This window comes from Cervus canadensis, chromosome 21, assembly GCF_019320065.1.
Source record: "Cervus canadensis isolate Bull #8, Minnesota chromosome 21, ASM1932006v1, whole genome shotgun sequence".
Lineage (NCBI taxonomy): Eukaryota > Metazoa > Chordata > Mammalia > Artiodactyla > Cervidae > Cervus > Cervus canadensis.
In genome coordinates, this window is record NC_057406.1 from 29,915,984 (window position 1) to 29,933,806 (window position 17,823).

Sequence of the window (17,823 nt, forward strand, 5' to 3'; positions counted from 1 at the left end):
ACACATATTTATGGAATTTAGAAAGATGGTAACGATAACCCTATATGCAAGACAGAAAAAGAGACACAGATGTACAGAACAGACTTTGGGACTCTGTGGGAAAAGGCGAGGGAGGGATGATCTGAGAGAACAGTATCAAAACATGTATATTATCAAGTGTGAAACAGATCATCAGCCCAGGTTGGATGCTTGAGACAAGTGCTCAGGGCTGGTGCACTGGGAAGACCCAGAGGGATGGGATGGAGAGGGAGGTGGGAGGGGGGATCCGGATGGGGAACACGTGTAAATCCATGGCTGATTCATGTCAATGTACGGCAAAAACCACTACAATACTGTAAAGTAATTAGCCTCCAACTAATAAAAATAAATGGAAAACAAAAAAAAGAAATAAATAAGAGTATTTCTGTCCTATAAACAAATAAGGGTTTCACAGCCATCCATGATTCTGGGACTCCAAATGTGAATTTCTGAGCCCTGAGGGAGCCCAGGAAGAACAATACCTGCTATCAAGCAGCCATTAGTCACTCCCTAAGGTGAGCAATGAGGAGCTGGGGGAGGGGTGGAAAACGCCAGATACTGGCCCCAGATAGCTGAGATGCATGTGAAAGGAATGATTTCAATGAGCCCAAACTCTTCTACCTTCCCATATACAGAAAAGCGCTAAATTCCTTGAGATATCTGTTTTTCTTTATTAACAATAATCTTTTGATGTTCAGACTACCTGCCCTTTCTTGCAAACCTATCTATAACCTGATTCCTCCTCCTGCCTCCTCAGAGCAGTTCTCTCAGGGTAACCTGAGGTGCTGTCTCCTGGGCTTGTTGTTGTTCAGAAGCTAAGTCATGCCTGACTCTCTGGGACACCGGGAACTGTAGCACTCCAGGCTTCTCTGACCTTCACTGTCTCCCAGAGTTTGCTCAAACTCATGTCCATTGAGTCGGTGAAGCCATGCAACCATCTCATCCTCTGTCGCCCTTTCTCCTCTTGCCCTCAGTCTTTCCCAGCATCAGGGTCCTTTCAAATGAGTCTGCTATCTGTATCAGGTGGCCAAATATTGGAGCTTCAGCTTCAGCATCAGTCCTTCCAATGAATATTCAGGGTTGACTGGTTTGATGTCTTTGCTGTCCAAGGAACTCTCGAGAGTCTTCTCCAGCACCACAGTTTGGAAGCATCAATTCTTCAGCACTCAACCTTCTTTATGGTCCAGCTCTCACATTCGTACATGACTACTGGAAAAATAATAGCTTTGACTATATGGACTTCTGTTGGCAAAGTGATGTTTCTGCTTTTTTAACATGCTATCTAGGTTTGTCATCGCTTTTCTTCGAAGGAGCAAGTGTCTTTTAATTTCATGGCTACAGTCACCGTCTCATGTTTGAAGTCCTAAAAATTCCCACCAAATAAACATAACACTCAACTTTTAGGTTGTGACAATTTTTTAAGTTGACACTTACATCAGTACGTGTGAAGGAGACCTGGGTTTGATCCCTGGATCAGGAAGATCCCCTGGAAAAGGGGATGGCTACCCACTCCAGTATTCTTGCCTAAGAAATTCCATGGACAGAGGATCCTGGCAGGCTACAGTACATGAGGTCTCAAAGAGTTGGACACAGCTGAGTGACTAACACTTTCACTTTTACTTAACTTCTGTTCACCTCCGGAACAGAGTCCAGTGACTGGGTTAAAGAGGTATAATAAGGATTCAAAAATGTTTGAGTGAGTTAATGAAAGAATGAGAGGATGAAACTGCATACCTCCTCAAGAAAACTTTCAACAGGATCAAGCTCTCCCCTTCTCTAAAAACCAAGTTAATAGAAATCGTGTGATCTATCTTTCTGCAGACATTGATATAAGAAATCTATCATGCAAAGTAGTCTTGACTTCCATCGTCTTTAAAAAATTTTGTCATTTAGAAAATCTATCTTATAATAAATTGGCACTTTTACTATTCCACATGGGACATCTGGTATCCAGACACATCATGGTAGAATTGCACCCAAGTATCAAACAAAAGGGGGATTCCTGGTGGCCCAGTTGGTAAAGAATCCGCCTGCAATAAAGGAAACCTGAGTTTGATTCATGGGTCAGGAAGATATGCTGGAGAAGGGAATGGCAACCCACTCCAATAGTCTTGCCTGGAGAATTCCATGGACAAAGGAGCCTGGCAGACTACAGTCCATGAGGTTGCAGATAGTCAGACATGACTGAGCAACATTCACAACAAATAGAATCAAGCAAAAACAGTGTATTTGATCCTTTGACTATTCAAGCAATCTATAGACAAGTTTTAAAAATTGCCTTGTAGTCTTCTTTATATGGAAGAGTTTTAATACTTTGTATAATCTGTTGTATTTGTATTTTTAAAGAAAAATATGCAAACTGAGTAAGCAAATATAACTTATTCTCAGAAATAAAGCTTAATTTTTGAACATTTATATACAAATAATTTGTCATTTCTGAGACATTATTAATTTTTTAAATATGTGTGCAATGGAGATTCTTATAATAAATAGTAAATTTTCTTCTATTTGCCAAGGACAATGACCTAATAAGATAGTTAATCATCATTGGACTAAAAAAAAAGAACAAATAACAGCTATGTATTTAGCAAGAGACTCTGACAACAGATAAAGGGATAGACCTGTGGCTGTTGCTGTGGGATCCTAAGTCCAGGTAAGAAAGAACCTTTGAAATTCTCAAACTTCATTGTTTCTCTTATTTGAGAAACTTCAACAAATATCAAGGATAAAAATTGTTTTGATGGACATGATAAATATTACACATTTTATGCTGTGTGTCTTCTACATGCTTATATTCTAAGTCCTTCAAACCTATCTTCTAGAGGTAGCTGAGCCTTAGGCTTATGTTTTTGAAAATAAAAGACAGAAAATCAGACATTGATGATTTAACAATAAAGTCTGAAGTCCCATTTCTATTACTCTCTATCCAAGTGGAACTTCAAGTCTGAAAATATGAACCTCTGATTATCTTCTCAAAACATGCCACAAGGCAATTATTATCACTGACTATACAGAATTATTAAACTTGCTCTTGATTTCTTTGATTCCAACTGGATAATGTGGGTTGAAGAGTTAGCTGGTAAACACTGAGAAATGGGATGTGTTTCAAAGCTACTTACCCACCTTGATGTTACTTGTTTCAACTCAAGTTTGACTCAAGGGGAGGAAATAGGTTTTCAAGTTAATTTTATCTCTGATTCAATGAGAAAAAATTCTGCTCAGCCCAGTTCCCGGCACAAACTATGGACTCAAAAATATCAGTTCCCTTCTCCAATTCAGGAAGATGGCTAGCCTGATAATTATAGTTAAAGTTATTTAATTAAAATTACTAAATTATTTACAGACCTTTAAAAGATCTAAGAAGTTAGTGAGTGCTGTTTTCCCTTTTTCTCCCCCCTCAGTACCACCAGTACAGGTCAGGCTAAAATGTCATGGTGTTTAGAGTCAACTCTGAATTGATATTCCACTCTTTTAATTAATTTGTAGTGATTTATTACAATTTAATCTTTTTCCAGAAATAAGGTAAAAGTGCTTACTTTTCCAACTTTTTTATCTGGATATTTTCCCCAATATGTAGGAGAGAGGTGAGGACAAGGAGTCTGTCTGGGAAAGTAGTCGAGATACAAGGAAAAGGAATGATCTGTTTAACTAATTAAAATAAAGTGGAATTGCAGTTATGGTGATGTTAAGCATGACCATAGACTCTCTGAGAGGTACTGAGAGTACACTAAGCTCTTTTTAACAAGTCCAAACTCTACCTGCTTTTTGAGCCTGGTTCCAGAGGTATTTTCTCTATGAAACCTTTTTAGGCCATTCTAATAATTCATTACATTGTTTTTTCTGCTCATTTTGACTATCTACTGTGTGGAAGGCAGTGTTTGACACTTTGTAAAGACATGAAGATGAATTAAGAGCTTCTCAGGTGGCTCAGAGGTAAAGAATCTGCCTGCCAGTGCAGGAGAGGCAAGAGATGTGGGTTTGATCCCCAGATTGGGAAGATTCCCCGGAGAAGAAATTGGCAACCCACTCCAGTATTCTTCACAGACAATTCCATGGACAGAGGAGCCTGGTGGGCTACAGTCTATAGGGTCGCGAAGGGTCAGACACGACTGAGTATGCAAAGATGAATTAAACATACATTTGTCTTCCTAGATTTTGTAATGTAGATATGCAGAAAATGTAAGAAAATTTTCTTTCTCTTTTAAAAAAATATTTATTTGGCTGTGCTGTGAACAGATTTTCTCTAGTTGTGGCAAGTAGGGACTACTCTTCCTAGCTCAGTAGTTGCTGCTCGAGGGCTCTAGAGCACAGGCTCAATAGTTGTGGTGTGAGCTTAATTCCTCTGTGGCACGTGGAATCTTCCTGAACCAGGATCAATCCCATGTCCTCTGCACTGGCAGGTGGATTCCTATCCACTGTACCATCAGGAAAGTCCCCACATTTTATTTCTAATAGATATTTTTAATAATTTATTGAATCTAATCTAGCATATGACTCTATTTTACCTTATTTGTTGACTCAAGTTTCCCTCTATAAACTTATCTTCCTAAATTATAATCTCACTAAAACTAGAAATTTGTGTGTGTGTGTGTGTGTGTGCGTGTATTTGTGCTTCCCCTTCATTTTGCGTTTCAGTGCTCAGTGAAACATGACCCCGAGTTCTGTTCATGGAGCCAAAGAATGAAATCTGCAAACTTGCAAACACTCACACAGGCAAAGTTTATTTTAAAGGATAGAGATACAAAGCTCACAGCATAGACACTGAGAGAGGGTGAAGAGCCCCCAGAAGGCAGGGATTACAGCAGTTTTGTATCTTTACTAGTATCAAACTGTATATCTTTGGTTGGCTCGTGACTTTAATATACATCGTTTTTGACCAATCAGTTTGAGTGTCGCAAAGTCCAGTTTGTCATTTTTATGGCTTTTTTGGATCGCACATTTCTCAGTTTCTCTAGACATTGTGATGCCATCCCTCAACCGTTTCTCAAGACCCCAGACCATTATTTAGTAACGAAAGGTATGTTTAAGAGCTAATGGTCTTCTTGGAGTTTTGGGGGGATCCCCCACTTGATAAATTGGACAGCAGGTAATGATTGTCTTATCCTTGGTCTGAATAGTTTTATGACCCTCCAGGCCAAGGAGGCATTCCTCTGAATGCCTGGTAATTGGAACAAAGAGTGAGATGCTTACTTGGGAAGAGGAAAAAAATGAAATTAAAAAAGAACCAAGGTCTCAGAGTCTTAGACTGTCTAGCAATTTCTGCCTCATCAAGACATAATAAATCCTACCTGAATATTTGTGGAACTATTGATTGATGGATGTTGACCGTGACGTTTTTCTAATTTCTGAATTGTTAATGTGAAATAAAACATACTTTTTCTCTTTCAAAAGGTGATCATTTTGAACTAAATATCAACAACAACTGAAAACATTCACATGATATATGCAATTCAATGATGGACCAAAATCATCATTCGGATAAGACAGCAGAGGCACAACCTTCTGAGAAAAAGAAAACTAGAAACTGCTGCAATGGATTCAAGGTGGAATGAGTTTTATATTTTCAAACCAAAATAAGTAAAGGGAGAATTTTTATTTCAAGAAAAGGCAGCCAGTCTTTTTAAAGAACATTATATTTCAAATTAGAGTTTTTGAAAGAAGCATACCTTAAAATATAGAATGATACTTATCTTGGTATACATCAGTCTTTAAATCAGAAAAAATATTTATTTGGTGATATTTCTGGCTTAGAATTTATTAATGTTGAAAATTTAGAAAGATTTTGGTATCCTCTCTTCATTCCTGATGGAACAAAAGGTACTTATAAAAAATATGATTTGAATAAAAGTAGTCTTTGTATAACGGATAATATATTTTTTAAAAAATCTTATATGTGACCTATTGACAGAGAAGATTTATCAGTCTTGTGAATCACTTTGTGGTCTTGACCTATTTAATTAAAAAAATAGAAATTTTGCTCTATTAATTTAAATAATATAGTCTGATGGGAAAGAGATCTGTAATAACTAAAAGACCTGGCCCAAAAGCCTAGTTGATGACTTGAGATGGTCAGTTAATTTTTCTGTATGCAATGGATAAAAGTGATAATCCTGTATCTTGCTTTTGTCACAAAACAGTGAAACACTGAATGATATAGACTGTATTGGGATTTTCGCAGACAGGGAAAAGCAATCCTTGAGCACAGTAATAAGGAAACTAAGACAAAGGGAAATGGAGAAGTATGCATGAAGTCATCTAGATTGTAAATGGAAAACTCTTGAATCAAAGCCATTTTTTAATTTATTTTTTATTGAAGGATAATTGCTTTACAGAATTTTGTTGTTTTCTGTCAAACCTCAACATGAATCAGCCACAGGTATACATATATCCCCTCCCTTCTGAACCTCCCTCCCATCTCCCTCCCCATCCCACCCCTCTAGGTTGATACAGAGCCCCTGTTTGAGTTTCCTGAGCCAGACAGCCAATTCCCCTTGGCTATCTATTTTACACATGGTAATAAAGCCTTTAAACCCCCATAGGGCTTCCCAGGAGGTGCTAGTGGTAATACAGAACCTGCCTGCCAATGTAGGAGACAAAAGAGATGCGGGTTTGATCCCTGGGTCAGGAAGATCCCCTGGAGGAGAGCATGGCAACCCCCTCCAGTATTCCTGTCTGGAGAATCCCATGAGAGAGGAGCCTAATCATTATTTAAAATGTTTTCTTCAAAGTTATAGCTTTATCTAGTTGAATAAAGACCAGAGATTAAACTCAATTGCAATCATGTTATATAAGGTATTTTTTAACTTTGTCCAGGGAACATGAGGTCTGTTTGTTTTTTAGAGATTACTGGTAAAGTCTATTCTGATGAAATATTTAAGTAATATTTAAGCCAAGAAGCAGTCACCAGGAGAAGCTACTGGCTAATGCATTTGGAACAACTGTATTGTCAAGGGGTAGTATGATGTGCTGGATTATTTTGCTTTTAAACATGGACAGTTATAGTGATTTCATTTGCACATGTATTCAAATGACAACAAACCACCTAAAGCAAATAAAGTTGCCTGTGTAGTCTCTTGCGGCATATTTGTAGAAAAGCTTCAAGTTAGCAAGTCATCAGTGTGTATAAAGCATGTTAATTGCAGTCCAATAATAAAGACCAGAGAAGCAATCACAAAAATAGTATATTGAGCCCTTACTGTTATGCAAGACACTACTCTAGTATTTTATTTTTTGTTTTTTATTGGTTACATTGGAGGTGTAATAATCCAACCAGTCCATCCTAAAGGAAATCAATCTGAATATTCATTGGGAGGACTGATGCTGAAGCTGAAACTCCAGTACTTTGGCCACCTGATGCGAAGAATTGACTCATTGGAAACGAGTTGATGGGAAAGATAGGGAAAGATGGGAAAGTTGGGAAAGATTGATGGTGGGAGAAGGGAAAGACAGAGGATGAGATGGTTGGATGGCATCACCAACTCAATGGACATGAATTTGAGTAAACTCCGGGAGTTGGTGACGGATAGGGAAGCCTGATGTGCTGCGGTCCTTGGGGTCACAAAGAGTCAGACACAACTGAGCGACTGAACTGAACTGAACACTGGCAGTGCCGGCTTTCTCTGGTTATGGCAGATGGAGCTTCTCAATGCGGTGGCTTCCCTTGTTGCAGAGGACGGCTCTAGGTGTATGGGCCTCAGTAGTTGTGCATGGGCCTAGTTGCTCCACGGCATGTGGAACATTCCCAGACCAGGGACTGAACCCGTGTGCCCTGCACTGGCAAGATTCTTCTCCACTGTACCACCAGGGAAGTTCTGTCCTAGTGTTTCAGTTCTCCGTGTCTGTGTGCTCAGGTGCTTCAGTTGTTATCTGACTCTGTGACCCTACAGACTGTAGGCTGCCAGGCTCCTCTGTCCACGGAACTCTCCAGTCAAGAATACTGGAGTGGGTCGCCACGCCCTCCTCCAGGGGATCTTCGCAACCCAGGGATGGAACCAGCATCTCCTGCATTGCAGGTGGATTTGTTATCATGCAGCCACCAAGGAAGCCTGTTTTAGTTTTACTAGTGGGTGTATTAATTATCACAATTCAGTCAGCCATGTGCTATTATATCCCTTTTCACATGGGAAAAAAAAATTCTTTTTTAAGAGGTTGAATGACGTTCTCTAGGTCCCTAAGCTGGTAAGTGCTGGATTCAAGGTCTGAACTCAGGCAGTCTGAAATCCCATGATCTCAATTGTACTCCATGTTGCTAAAGTATTTATGAGTTTCCATAATATTAGTACCCTCAAGATGTTCTGGTAAGCATGGATTTATAAATGGATTTTTAAATAATCTTTGTCATTCTATACTTCCAAATATTCCCCTTCATACCAAATAATTCAGCTTCAAGCAAACATATGTGCCCACACACATACAAATGCACATGTTGTTTCTGAGGTGTGTATATAGACTCAGCATGTAGAATGTGTAAAAGTGCAAATAGATAGCAAATAATCTTGAATAACAAACAACAGCATGGTTTGATTCTTTCTTACTCCTTTCCCTCAATTTTTGAGCAGAACCACGTAGGTTATAAAAACCCTGCCCGTACGCTGTTCATCTTTATACCTGTTTCTGTACTCCAGATTTCTTGTACTGCTGTGTTATAATGAAAATTCTTTAAAAGCTTAAAAGTAATGCATCATCTTCAAAGAAATATAAATAACAGGGCAAAAGTAAAAGTTGTCTCAGTCTACCTTCATTCCCATTCCTTTTCCAGAAATCATCAGGATAACTATCCCATTTGTATCCACCAACAGAATCCCTATCCCACAGTCTTCCTCTGGCTCATTGCCTCTGTCCTATTGCTATTTCCCAAGATGCAAAGTGCACTTCTGACTTGGAGAAACTGGTACTTACTGTTTCTTCATCTGAAATGTTATACTCCATATCTTGCACTTTCATCTCACTCAAATCTCTGTTTAAACATTATCTCATCCCTGACCACCCCATATAAACAGTGGTATTATATACATATACATATATATATATATATATATATATATATATATATATATATCTCATATATCACCCATATATACAGATAACATTTGCTATCCATAACTCTTCAACCAAACTGATTTTTTTTTCATAGCATTTTTCACCACTTGACACTGACATGCAAATGCACACATATGTATAGGTGTGTGTGCATATCTATGTCCTTAATGGAATAAAACGACACAAATTTATTACAGCTGTGTAATGATCATACAATTCTGAAGTCGAGAAGTCTGAAATAAGTCTCATTGGGCTAAACCCAAGGTGTTGATAGGGTTGTGTTCCTTCCTGTAGACTCTAGAGGAAAGTTAATTTCCTTGTCTTTTCCAGTTTCTAGAAACTTTAATAGCTTTCTTCTGTATTCAAAGCTAGTGATGGTCAATCAAATATTTGTTACATTGCATCACATTGGTGTTGAATTTTCTACTCTCTCATCCATGCTTAAAGGATGCTTGGGATTACACTGAGTTAACAAAGAGAACATATGACAATCTCTTCAAGGTCATCTGGTTAGCAACCTTAACTCCATTTGCAAACTTAATATCCCCTTACCATGTTACCTAACATATTCATAGTTAGGCAGAGTAATGGCATGCAAAGAGGCCCAGGTCCTAATCTCCAACACCTGTAAATATATTTTTTTCCTAGAGGAAGTCATTTATCCTCTCTGTATCTAAGATTTTTCATCTGTGAAAGGGAAATAATAGCATCTGACTGACAGAATTACGCTAAGAAATAAATCCACTAATAGAAGTACAACAGTAGAACATCTGGTGTATAGTACTATTAGTAGCTAGAAGCTGAAACTCCAGTACTTTGGTCATGTCATGCGGAGAGTTGACTCATTGGAAAAGACCATGATGCTGGGAGGGATTGGGGGCAGGAGGAGAAGGGGATGACAGAGGATGAGATGGCTGGATGGCATCACCGACTCAATGGGTATGAGTCTGAGTAAACTCCGGGACTTGGTGATGGACAGGGAGGCCCGGCGTGCTGCGATTCATGGGGTCACAAAGAGTCGGACATGACTGAGCGACTGAACTGAACTGAACTGAACCATTATTTTTATTGCTTCCCTGAGCTTTATTATTGGACAGCAATTAACATACTTTGTACACAAGGCCATCTTGCTAACTCAAAACTGCTCTCCAAACATGCTGCATGGGACATGCCAGCAATCGTACGTGCTTTGGCCAGGTTGCCATCACCTTGTCGTGTGTGTGGGAATGAAACCACGTCCCTCCAGCGCACTGAAATGTAAAGCTGGATGGCTGATTTGAGATCTTTCTTCATTTTATTTTTAGGCACTAATCACTATGAAATTCCTCCTTAGTACTGTATGTGTACATCCCATATGTTTTGGTATGTTGTGATTTCAGTTTTGCTTGTCTTGAGGTATTTTCTAAATTCTTTTTAGCATTCTTTGATCTACTGTTGTTCAAGAGGGTGTTGTAAGTTTTCACATATTTGTGAATTCTCCAGTTTTTACCCTGCTATTGATTTCTAGTTTCATTCCATTGTGGATAGAAAAGATACTCGGGATGAGATCAATCTTCCTAGATTTGTTAAAATTTATCTTGTGGCAAAAATGCAAAGATATGTGTACACTTGAAAGTAATATGTATTTTGCTAGTGTTGGGTGGAATGTTTTGTGTATGTCTTTTAGGTCAATTTGGTCTAAATGTTGTTCAAGTTATCCATTTCTTTATTAATTCTATTTACTATTTAAAATGAGGTATTCAAATTTCTACTATTATTGTATTGCTGTTTATTTCTCCATTCAGTGTTTATATATTTAGGTACTCTGATGTTGGGGATAGAAAGATAGAGATATTTATTAAATCTTCCTGGTCAATTGACTCTTTTATTTTTAATATTAATGTCTTCTGTTGTCTCTTGTGACATTTTTACTTAAAATCTATTTTTTCTGAAGTAAATACAACCACTTTTGGCTACCTACTTCGTGGAATAGCTTTTCCTGTCACTTCACTTTCAGTCTTTGTGTGTCTTTAGTTCTAAAGTAAGAAAGTGAGAGTCTTATACATAGGGGATAGTTGAGTCTTGCTTCTTTTTAAATTTTAGTTTTTTAATTGAAGTGCAGTTGACTCACAATATTATATTAGTTTCAGGTATATAGCATAGAGACTCAGTATTTTGACAGACTATACTACACTAGAACTTATTACAAGATAACGGTTGTAAATCCCTGTGCTATATCTTATATCCTTGAAAGTGAAATTGTTAGTCACTCAGTCATGTCTGACTTTTTGCAATCCCCAATCCCATGGACCATAGCCCACCAGGCTCCTCTGTCCATGGAATTCTCCAGGAAAGAATACTGGAGTGGGTAGCCATTCCCATCTCCAGGGGATCTTCCCGACCCAGGGATTGAACCAGGTCTCCTAAATTGCAGGCAGATTCTTTATCATCTGAGCCATCAGGGAAGACTTAATGCTTGTCTATTTTAGCAGTTTGTATCTCTTAATTTCATACACCTAATTGTGTCCTTCCTCTTTTCCCCTTCACCACTGGAAACCACTAGTTCTTTTTCTGTATCTGTGTCTCTTTCTGTTTTGCTATACAGAAAAAGCCTTTGTTTGTATTAATTTTTAGATTTCACATGTAAGTGATATCATACAGTATTTGTTTTTATCAAATCATATTTTCTAGGTCCATTCACATCGCTATAAATGGGAGATTTTCATTCTTCTTTATGGTTGAGTAATAGCCCTACTATAAACATTGGGGTGCATATATCATTTTAAATTAGTGTCTTTGATTTTTCCAGATATATACTCAGGAGTGGAATTGCTGGATCATATATTAGTTGTATTTTTAGTTTTTTGAGGAACCTCCATACTCTAAGTGTCTGCTCCAATTTACATTCCCATCAACAGTGTACAAGTGCTCTCTTTTCTCCACATCATCACCAACACTTATTATTTGTAGTTGTTTTGATGATAGCCATTCTGACAAGTGTGAGGTTATATCTTACACTTGTTGTTTTGATGTGCATTTATCTGTTATTGATGTTGAGTATCTGTTCATGTGTCTGTTGGCCATTTGTATGTCTTCTTTGGACAATGTTTATTCAGATCTTCTGCCAATTATTTAATTATTTTTTTAAAAATATTGAGTTGTATAGGCTATTTATGTATTTTGGGTATTAATACCTTGCCAGTCATATGATTTTCAAATCTTATAGACTATCTTTTCTTTTTATCCAGGGCTTCCTTTGATGTGCAAAGACTTTTAGATTTAATTATATCTCCTTTGTTTATTTTTGCTTGAAATTTTTTAGCTTAAGAGACAGATCCAAAAAAATTATTGTTGCAATTTATATTAAACAGTGTTCTGCCTATGTTCTCTGCTAGATGTCTTATGGTTTCAGGTCTTACATTCAGCTTTTTATTCCATATTGAGTTGTGTGTGTGTATATATATATATATATATATATATATATATATCCATATTGAGTTGTGTATATATATACATATATATATACATACACACATTTTTTAAATTTAGTTTTATTAGTTGGAGGCTAATTACTTTACAATATTGTAGTGGTTTTTGCCATACATTGACATGAATCAGCCATGGATTTACATGTGTTCCCCATTCTGATCCCCCCTCCCATCTCCCTCCCCATCCCATCCCTCTGGGTCTTCCCAGTGCACCAGCCCTAAGCACTTGTCTCATGCATCCAACCTGGGCTGGTGATCTGTTTCCTCCTTGATAGTATACTTGTTTCAATGCTATTCTGTCAGGACATCCCACCCTCGCCTTCTCCCACAGAGTCTAAAAGTCTGTTCTGTACATCTGTGTCTCTTTTTCTGTTTTGCATATAGGGTTATCCGTTACCATCTTTTTAAATTCCATATATGTGCATTAGTACACTGTATTGGTCTTTATCTTTCTGACTTACTTCACTCTGTATAATGGGCTCCAGTTTCATCCATCTCATTAGAACTGATTCAAATGAATTCTTTTTAACGGCTGAGTAATATTCCATTGCATACACACACATTTAGTGTGAGGAAATGTACTCATTTCATTGTCTTACATGTAACTGTTCATTTTTTTCCAACACCACTTGTTGAGAGATTTGTCTTTTTTCCATTGTATATTCTCATATCCTTTATTGTAGATTAATTGACCATAGATATGCGAGGTTTTTTCCTAGGCTCTATTCTGTTCTGTTGGTGTGTGTATCTGTTTTTTGTGGTAGCACCAGGTTGTTTTGGTTACTGTATCTTTGTACCGTTGTCTAAAATCTGGTAGAGTGACACTCCAGCTTTGATCTTTTTTCCTCAGGACTGCTTTGGCAGATTGGGGCCTTTTGTGACTCCATATCTATAACAGTTATATAGCTGATAACAACAAATTTGATAGCAGAAAAGCTCTACATATTAAATTCTCCCCTTTCTTATACTTTACATTATTATTGTCACAGTTTACATCTACATATACTATCTTTTAAAATATTTTTTATAATTTTTTAAAATATTGTTGTCATTAAATTTTCACACTAGAATCAAAACTGATTTGCCCACTACTATTATAGTAATGCAGTATTTTGTATTTGTTTCTATGTCTACCTCACTAACAAGTTTCATGCTTTCTTCTGCTATCATGTTACTGTCCAGTATTCTTTAATTTCAACTTGAAGAACTCCCTTTAGTGTTTCTTATAAGGGAAGTCTGGTGTTGATGATCTCCTTCAGCTTTGGTTTGTCTGGGAGAGTCTTTACCTCTCTTTCATCTGGAAGGTTTCTTTTGTTCAATATAGTATTCTTGGATGGTATGGTTTGTTTTGCTTTTTTCTGAGTTCTTTTAACATATCATTCCATTTCTCATGACTTATAAGGTTTATGCTGAAAAACTTGCTCTTAGTCTTCTGGGGTTCCTCTTTCTATGACAAGTTTCTCTTCTCTTGATTGTAAAAAGTTCTCTGTCTTTCATTTTATTTTAATTATACTGTGCCTTCAGTTCAGTTCAGTCACTCAGTCGTGTCCAACTCTTCGTGACCCCATGGACTGCAGCACACCAGGCTTCCCTCTCCATCACCAAACCCCAAGCTTGCACAAACTCATTTCCATCAATTTGGTGATGCCATTCAACCATCTCATCCTCTGTCGTACCCCTCTCCTTCTGCCTTCAATCTTACCCAGAATCACGGTCTTTTCCAAGGTGTCAGTTCTTCACATCGGGTGGCCAAAGTATTGAAGTTTCAGCTTCAGCATCAGTTCTTCCAATGAATATTCAGGACTGGTTTCCTTTAGGATTGACTGGTTGGATCTCCTGGCAGTCTAAGGGACTCTCAAGAGTCTTCTCCAGCACCACAGTTCAAAAGCATCAGTTCTTTGGTGCTCAGCTTTCTTTATAGTCCAACTCTCACATCCATACATGACTACTGGAAAAATCATAGCCTCGACTACACAGACCTTTGTCAGCTAAATAATGTCTCTGCTTTTTAATATGTTGTCTGTGTTGGTCATAGCTTTTCTTACAAGGAGCAAGTGTCTTTTAATTTCATGGCTGCAGTCACCATCTGCAGTGGTTTTGGAGCCCAAGAAAGTAAAGTCTGTCATTGTTTCTATTGTTTCCGCATCTATTTGGAATGAAGTGATGGGACCAGATGCTGTGATCTCAGTTTTCTGGATTTTGAGTTTTAAGCCAACTTTTTCACTCTCCTCTTTCACTTTCATCAAAAGGCTCTTTAGTTCTTCTTCCCTTTCTGCCATAAGGGTGGTGTCATCTGCATATCTGAGGTTATTGATATTTCTCCCGGCAATCTTGATTCCAGCTGGTGCTTAATCCAGCCTAGCATTTTGCATGATATACTCTTCATATAAGTTAAATAGTCAGGGTGACAATATACAGCCTTGACGTACTCCTTTCCCTATTTGGAACCAGTCTGTTGTTCCATGTCCAATTCTAACTGTTGCTTCCTGACCTGCATACAGGTTTCTCAGGAGGCAGGTATGGTGGTCTTGTATTCCCATCTCTTGAAGAATTTTCCACTGTTTGGTGTCATCCACACAAAGACTTTGGGGTAGTCAATAAAGCAGAAGTAAATGCTTTTCTGGAACTCTCTAGCTTTTTTGATGAACCAACAGATGTTGGTAATTTGATCTCTGGTTCCTCTGCCTTTTCTAAAACCAGCTTGAACATCTGGAAGTTCACAGTCTGGCTTGGAGAATTTTGAGCATTACTTTGATAGCGTGTGAGATGAGTGCAATTGTGTGGTAGTCTGAACATTCTTTGGCATTGACTTTTTTGAGAATGGAATGAAAACTGAACTTTCCCAGTCCTGTGGCCACCACTGAGTTTTCCAAATTTGCTGGCATATTGAGTGCATCACTTTCACAGCATCATCTCTTAGGATTTGAAATAGCTCAATTGGAATCCTATCACTTCCACTAGCTTTGTTTGTAGTGATACTTCCTAAGACCCACTTGGTTTTGCATTCCAGGATGTCTGGCTCTAGATGAGTGATCACACCATTGTGGTTATCTGGATCATGAAGATCTTTTTGGTATAGTTCTTCTGTGTATTCTTGCCACCTCTTCTTAATATCTTCTGCTTCTATTAGGTACATAAAATTTCTGTCCTTTATTGTGCCCATTTTTGCATGAAATGTTCCCTTGGTATCTCTAATTTTCTTGAAGAGATCTCTAGTCTTTCCCATTCTATTGTTTTCCTCTATTTCTTTGCATTGATCACTGAGGAAGGCTTTCTTATCTCTCCTTGCTCTTCTTTGGAACCCTGTATTCAAATGAGTATATCTTTCCTTTTCTCCTTTGCCTCTTGCTTCTCTTCTTTTCTCAGCTATTTGTAAGGCCTCCTCAGATAACCACTTTGCCTTTTTGCATTTTTTTTCCCTTGGGGATGGTCTTGATCACTGCCTCCTATACAATGTCACAAACCTCCATCCATAATTTTTCATACAGTGCCTTAGTGTGGCACATTACATAGATATTCTTAAATTATTTATTTATCATTTTTTCCTCCCAGCATTCATATGTATTTAAATAATTAAGGAAATAGCTTATGCCAAAAGAAGTTCAAATTTTCATAAAGCTTTTTACAATTGGTAGGCACTAAAACTAATCACATAGGCAACAACCAGTATATTACCAAAAGCTCTGGATTATGACAATGAATATATAGAATTTGGCAGAAATTAATCAAATCAAATGCACAGATAAAAAAGAAATTTAAAATGATAAAATCTGTTTAAAAAAAAAAGGAATTAGCCACAAGATAATTTTCCAAAGTGATATTTAAGGCAATACAATTGCCTGTAATTAGTACATAATGGAAAAAAGAAGAAATATATCAAATATCAAAAAAATTTTAAGTGATTTTCCCAATGTATTAAAATTACATAAAGCAAAATTCAATCAAAGAGATCAAAATCAAAGACATCAAACACATTAAAACACATCAAAATATTTTTTTAAAACATAAGGTTAATATTTAATAAAAATTAAATCTTTGGGCTGGGTATTAGATAGTGAAGTGAAAGTCACTCAGTTGTGCCTAACTCTTTGCGACCACATGGACTATACAGTCCATGGAATTCTCCAGGCCAGAATACTGGCCTTTCCCTTCTCCAGGGGATCTTCCCAACCCAGTCTCCCACATTGCAGGCAGATTCTTTACCAGCTGAGCCACAAGGGAAGCCCAAGAATACTGGAGGGGGTAGCTTATCCCTTCTCCAGCAGATCTTCCCAACCCAGAAATCAAACTTGGGTCTCCTGCATTGCAGGTGGATTCTTTACCAACTGAGCTATGAGGGAAGCCCAGGTATTAGATAAGCACTTTATAATATTTTTTCTTTTTAATATTTTTAACTCTATAATACAAATGATTCTAACTTGGTTATGATATGTCTTACAGAGGGTGGTAGGAAAGGCTTTGACATTTAACACTCTTCTTCCACTAGTGCAAAGAAAAATATATATATTTGCAGAGTGTGAATGGAGCAAAGCTTTAAAAACAAGTCATGTTAATAAAAAGAAAAAAGAGAATAAATCTATAATGACCTTGCAAATTACATACATTTGGTGCATTGACAAACTTTCACAAACACATCCATGAGCTCATGAACATAATTTCCTTTGAACCTTACAATGACCCTATAAAATAAATAACCTAACTATTTTGTATTATCTTTTAATCGATTAGGAAACTGAAGTTCAGTGAACTGTGTAATTTTTTTCATCTTTGTTGGGTTAGGAAATTAAAAACAAGACAACTGGATCTAGATCTGATTGCAAAATACATTCTTTTTTCTTGCATCACATGCATACCAGGTAATCCATGAATAATTTTCTACCTTTGCTAAGAGAAACAAAGTAGTGGGTAGGGGATATTAGAAGAAAGAAGAGGGGAATTATAAGATATAAAGTCCATATACGAAATAAAGTCAGGGTTAAAAAAAAAAAAGAGATACAGTATATCAAGAACTTAATTTTTCTGAAACATATCAATAAATTGTATTCCAATCTTGTTTGGAAGTAGCATATTTAATCAATAATACTTCAGGTCAGTTCAGTTCAGTCGCTCAGTTGCATCCAACTCTGTGACCCTATGGACTGCAGCACCCCAGGCTCTCCTGTCCATTACCAACTCCTGAAACTTGCTCAAACTCATGTCGATTGAGTCAGTGATGCCATCCAGTCATCTCATCTTCTGTCATCTGCTTCTCCTCCTGCCTTCAATCTTTCCCAGCCTCAGGGTCTTTTCTAGTGAGTCA

The 17,823-nt window shown here is 37.4% G+C and overlaps 1 protein-coding gene across 2 annotated transcripts in view; it reads left to right on the forward strand.

Annotated features, from left to right (window-relative positions):
* Window positions 1-2,608: 2,608 nt before the first annotated feature.
* LOC122423921 (solute carrier organic anion transporter family member 1B3-like) overlaps window positions 2,609-17,823 on the forward strand; it is a 61,748-nt gene continuing 46,533 nt past the window's right edge. Inside the window, exons 1-2 of one of the 2 annotated variants that reach the window (XM_043441453.1) lie at window positions 2,609-2,671; window positions 5,410-5,561. In XM_043441453.1, the coding sequence (XP_043297388.1) occupies window positions 5,472-5,561 (90 nt within the window). In that variant the 5' untranslated portion in view covers window positions 2,609-2,671; window positions 5,410-5,471. Of the gene's footprint in view, window positions 2,672-4,893; window positions 5,036-5,409; window positions 5,562-17,823 lie in introns of those variants that run through there. The other variant, XM_043441452.1, reaches the window with a different exon arrangement.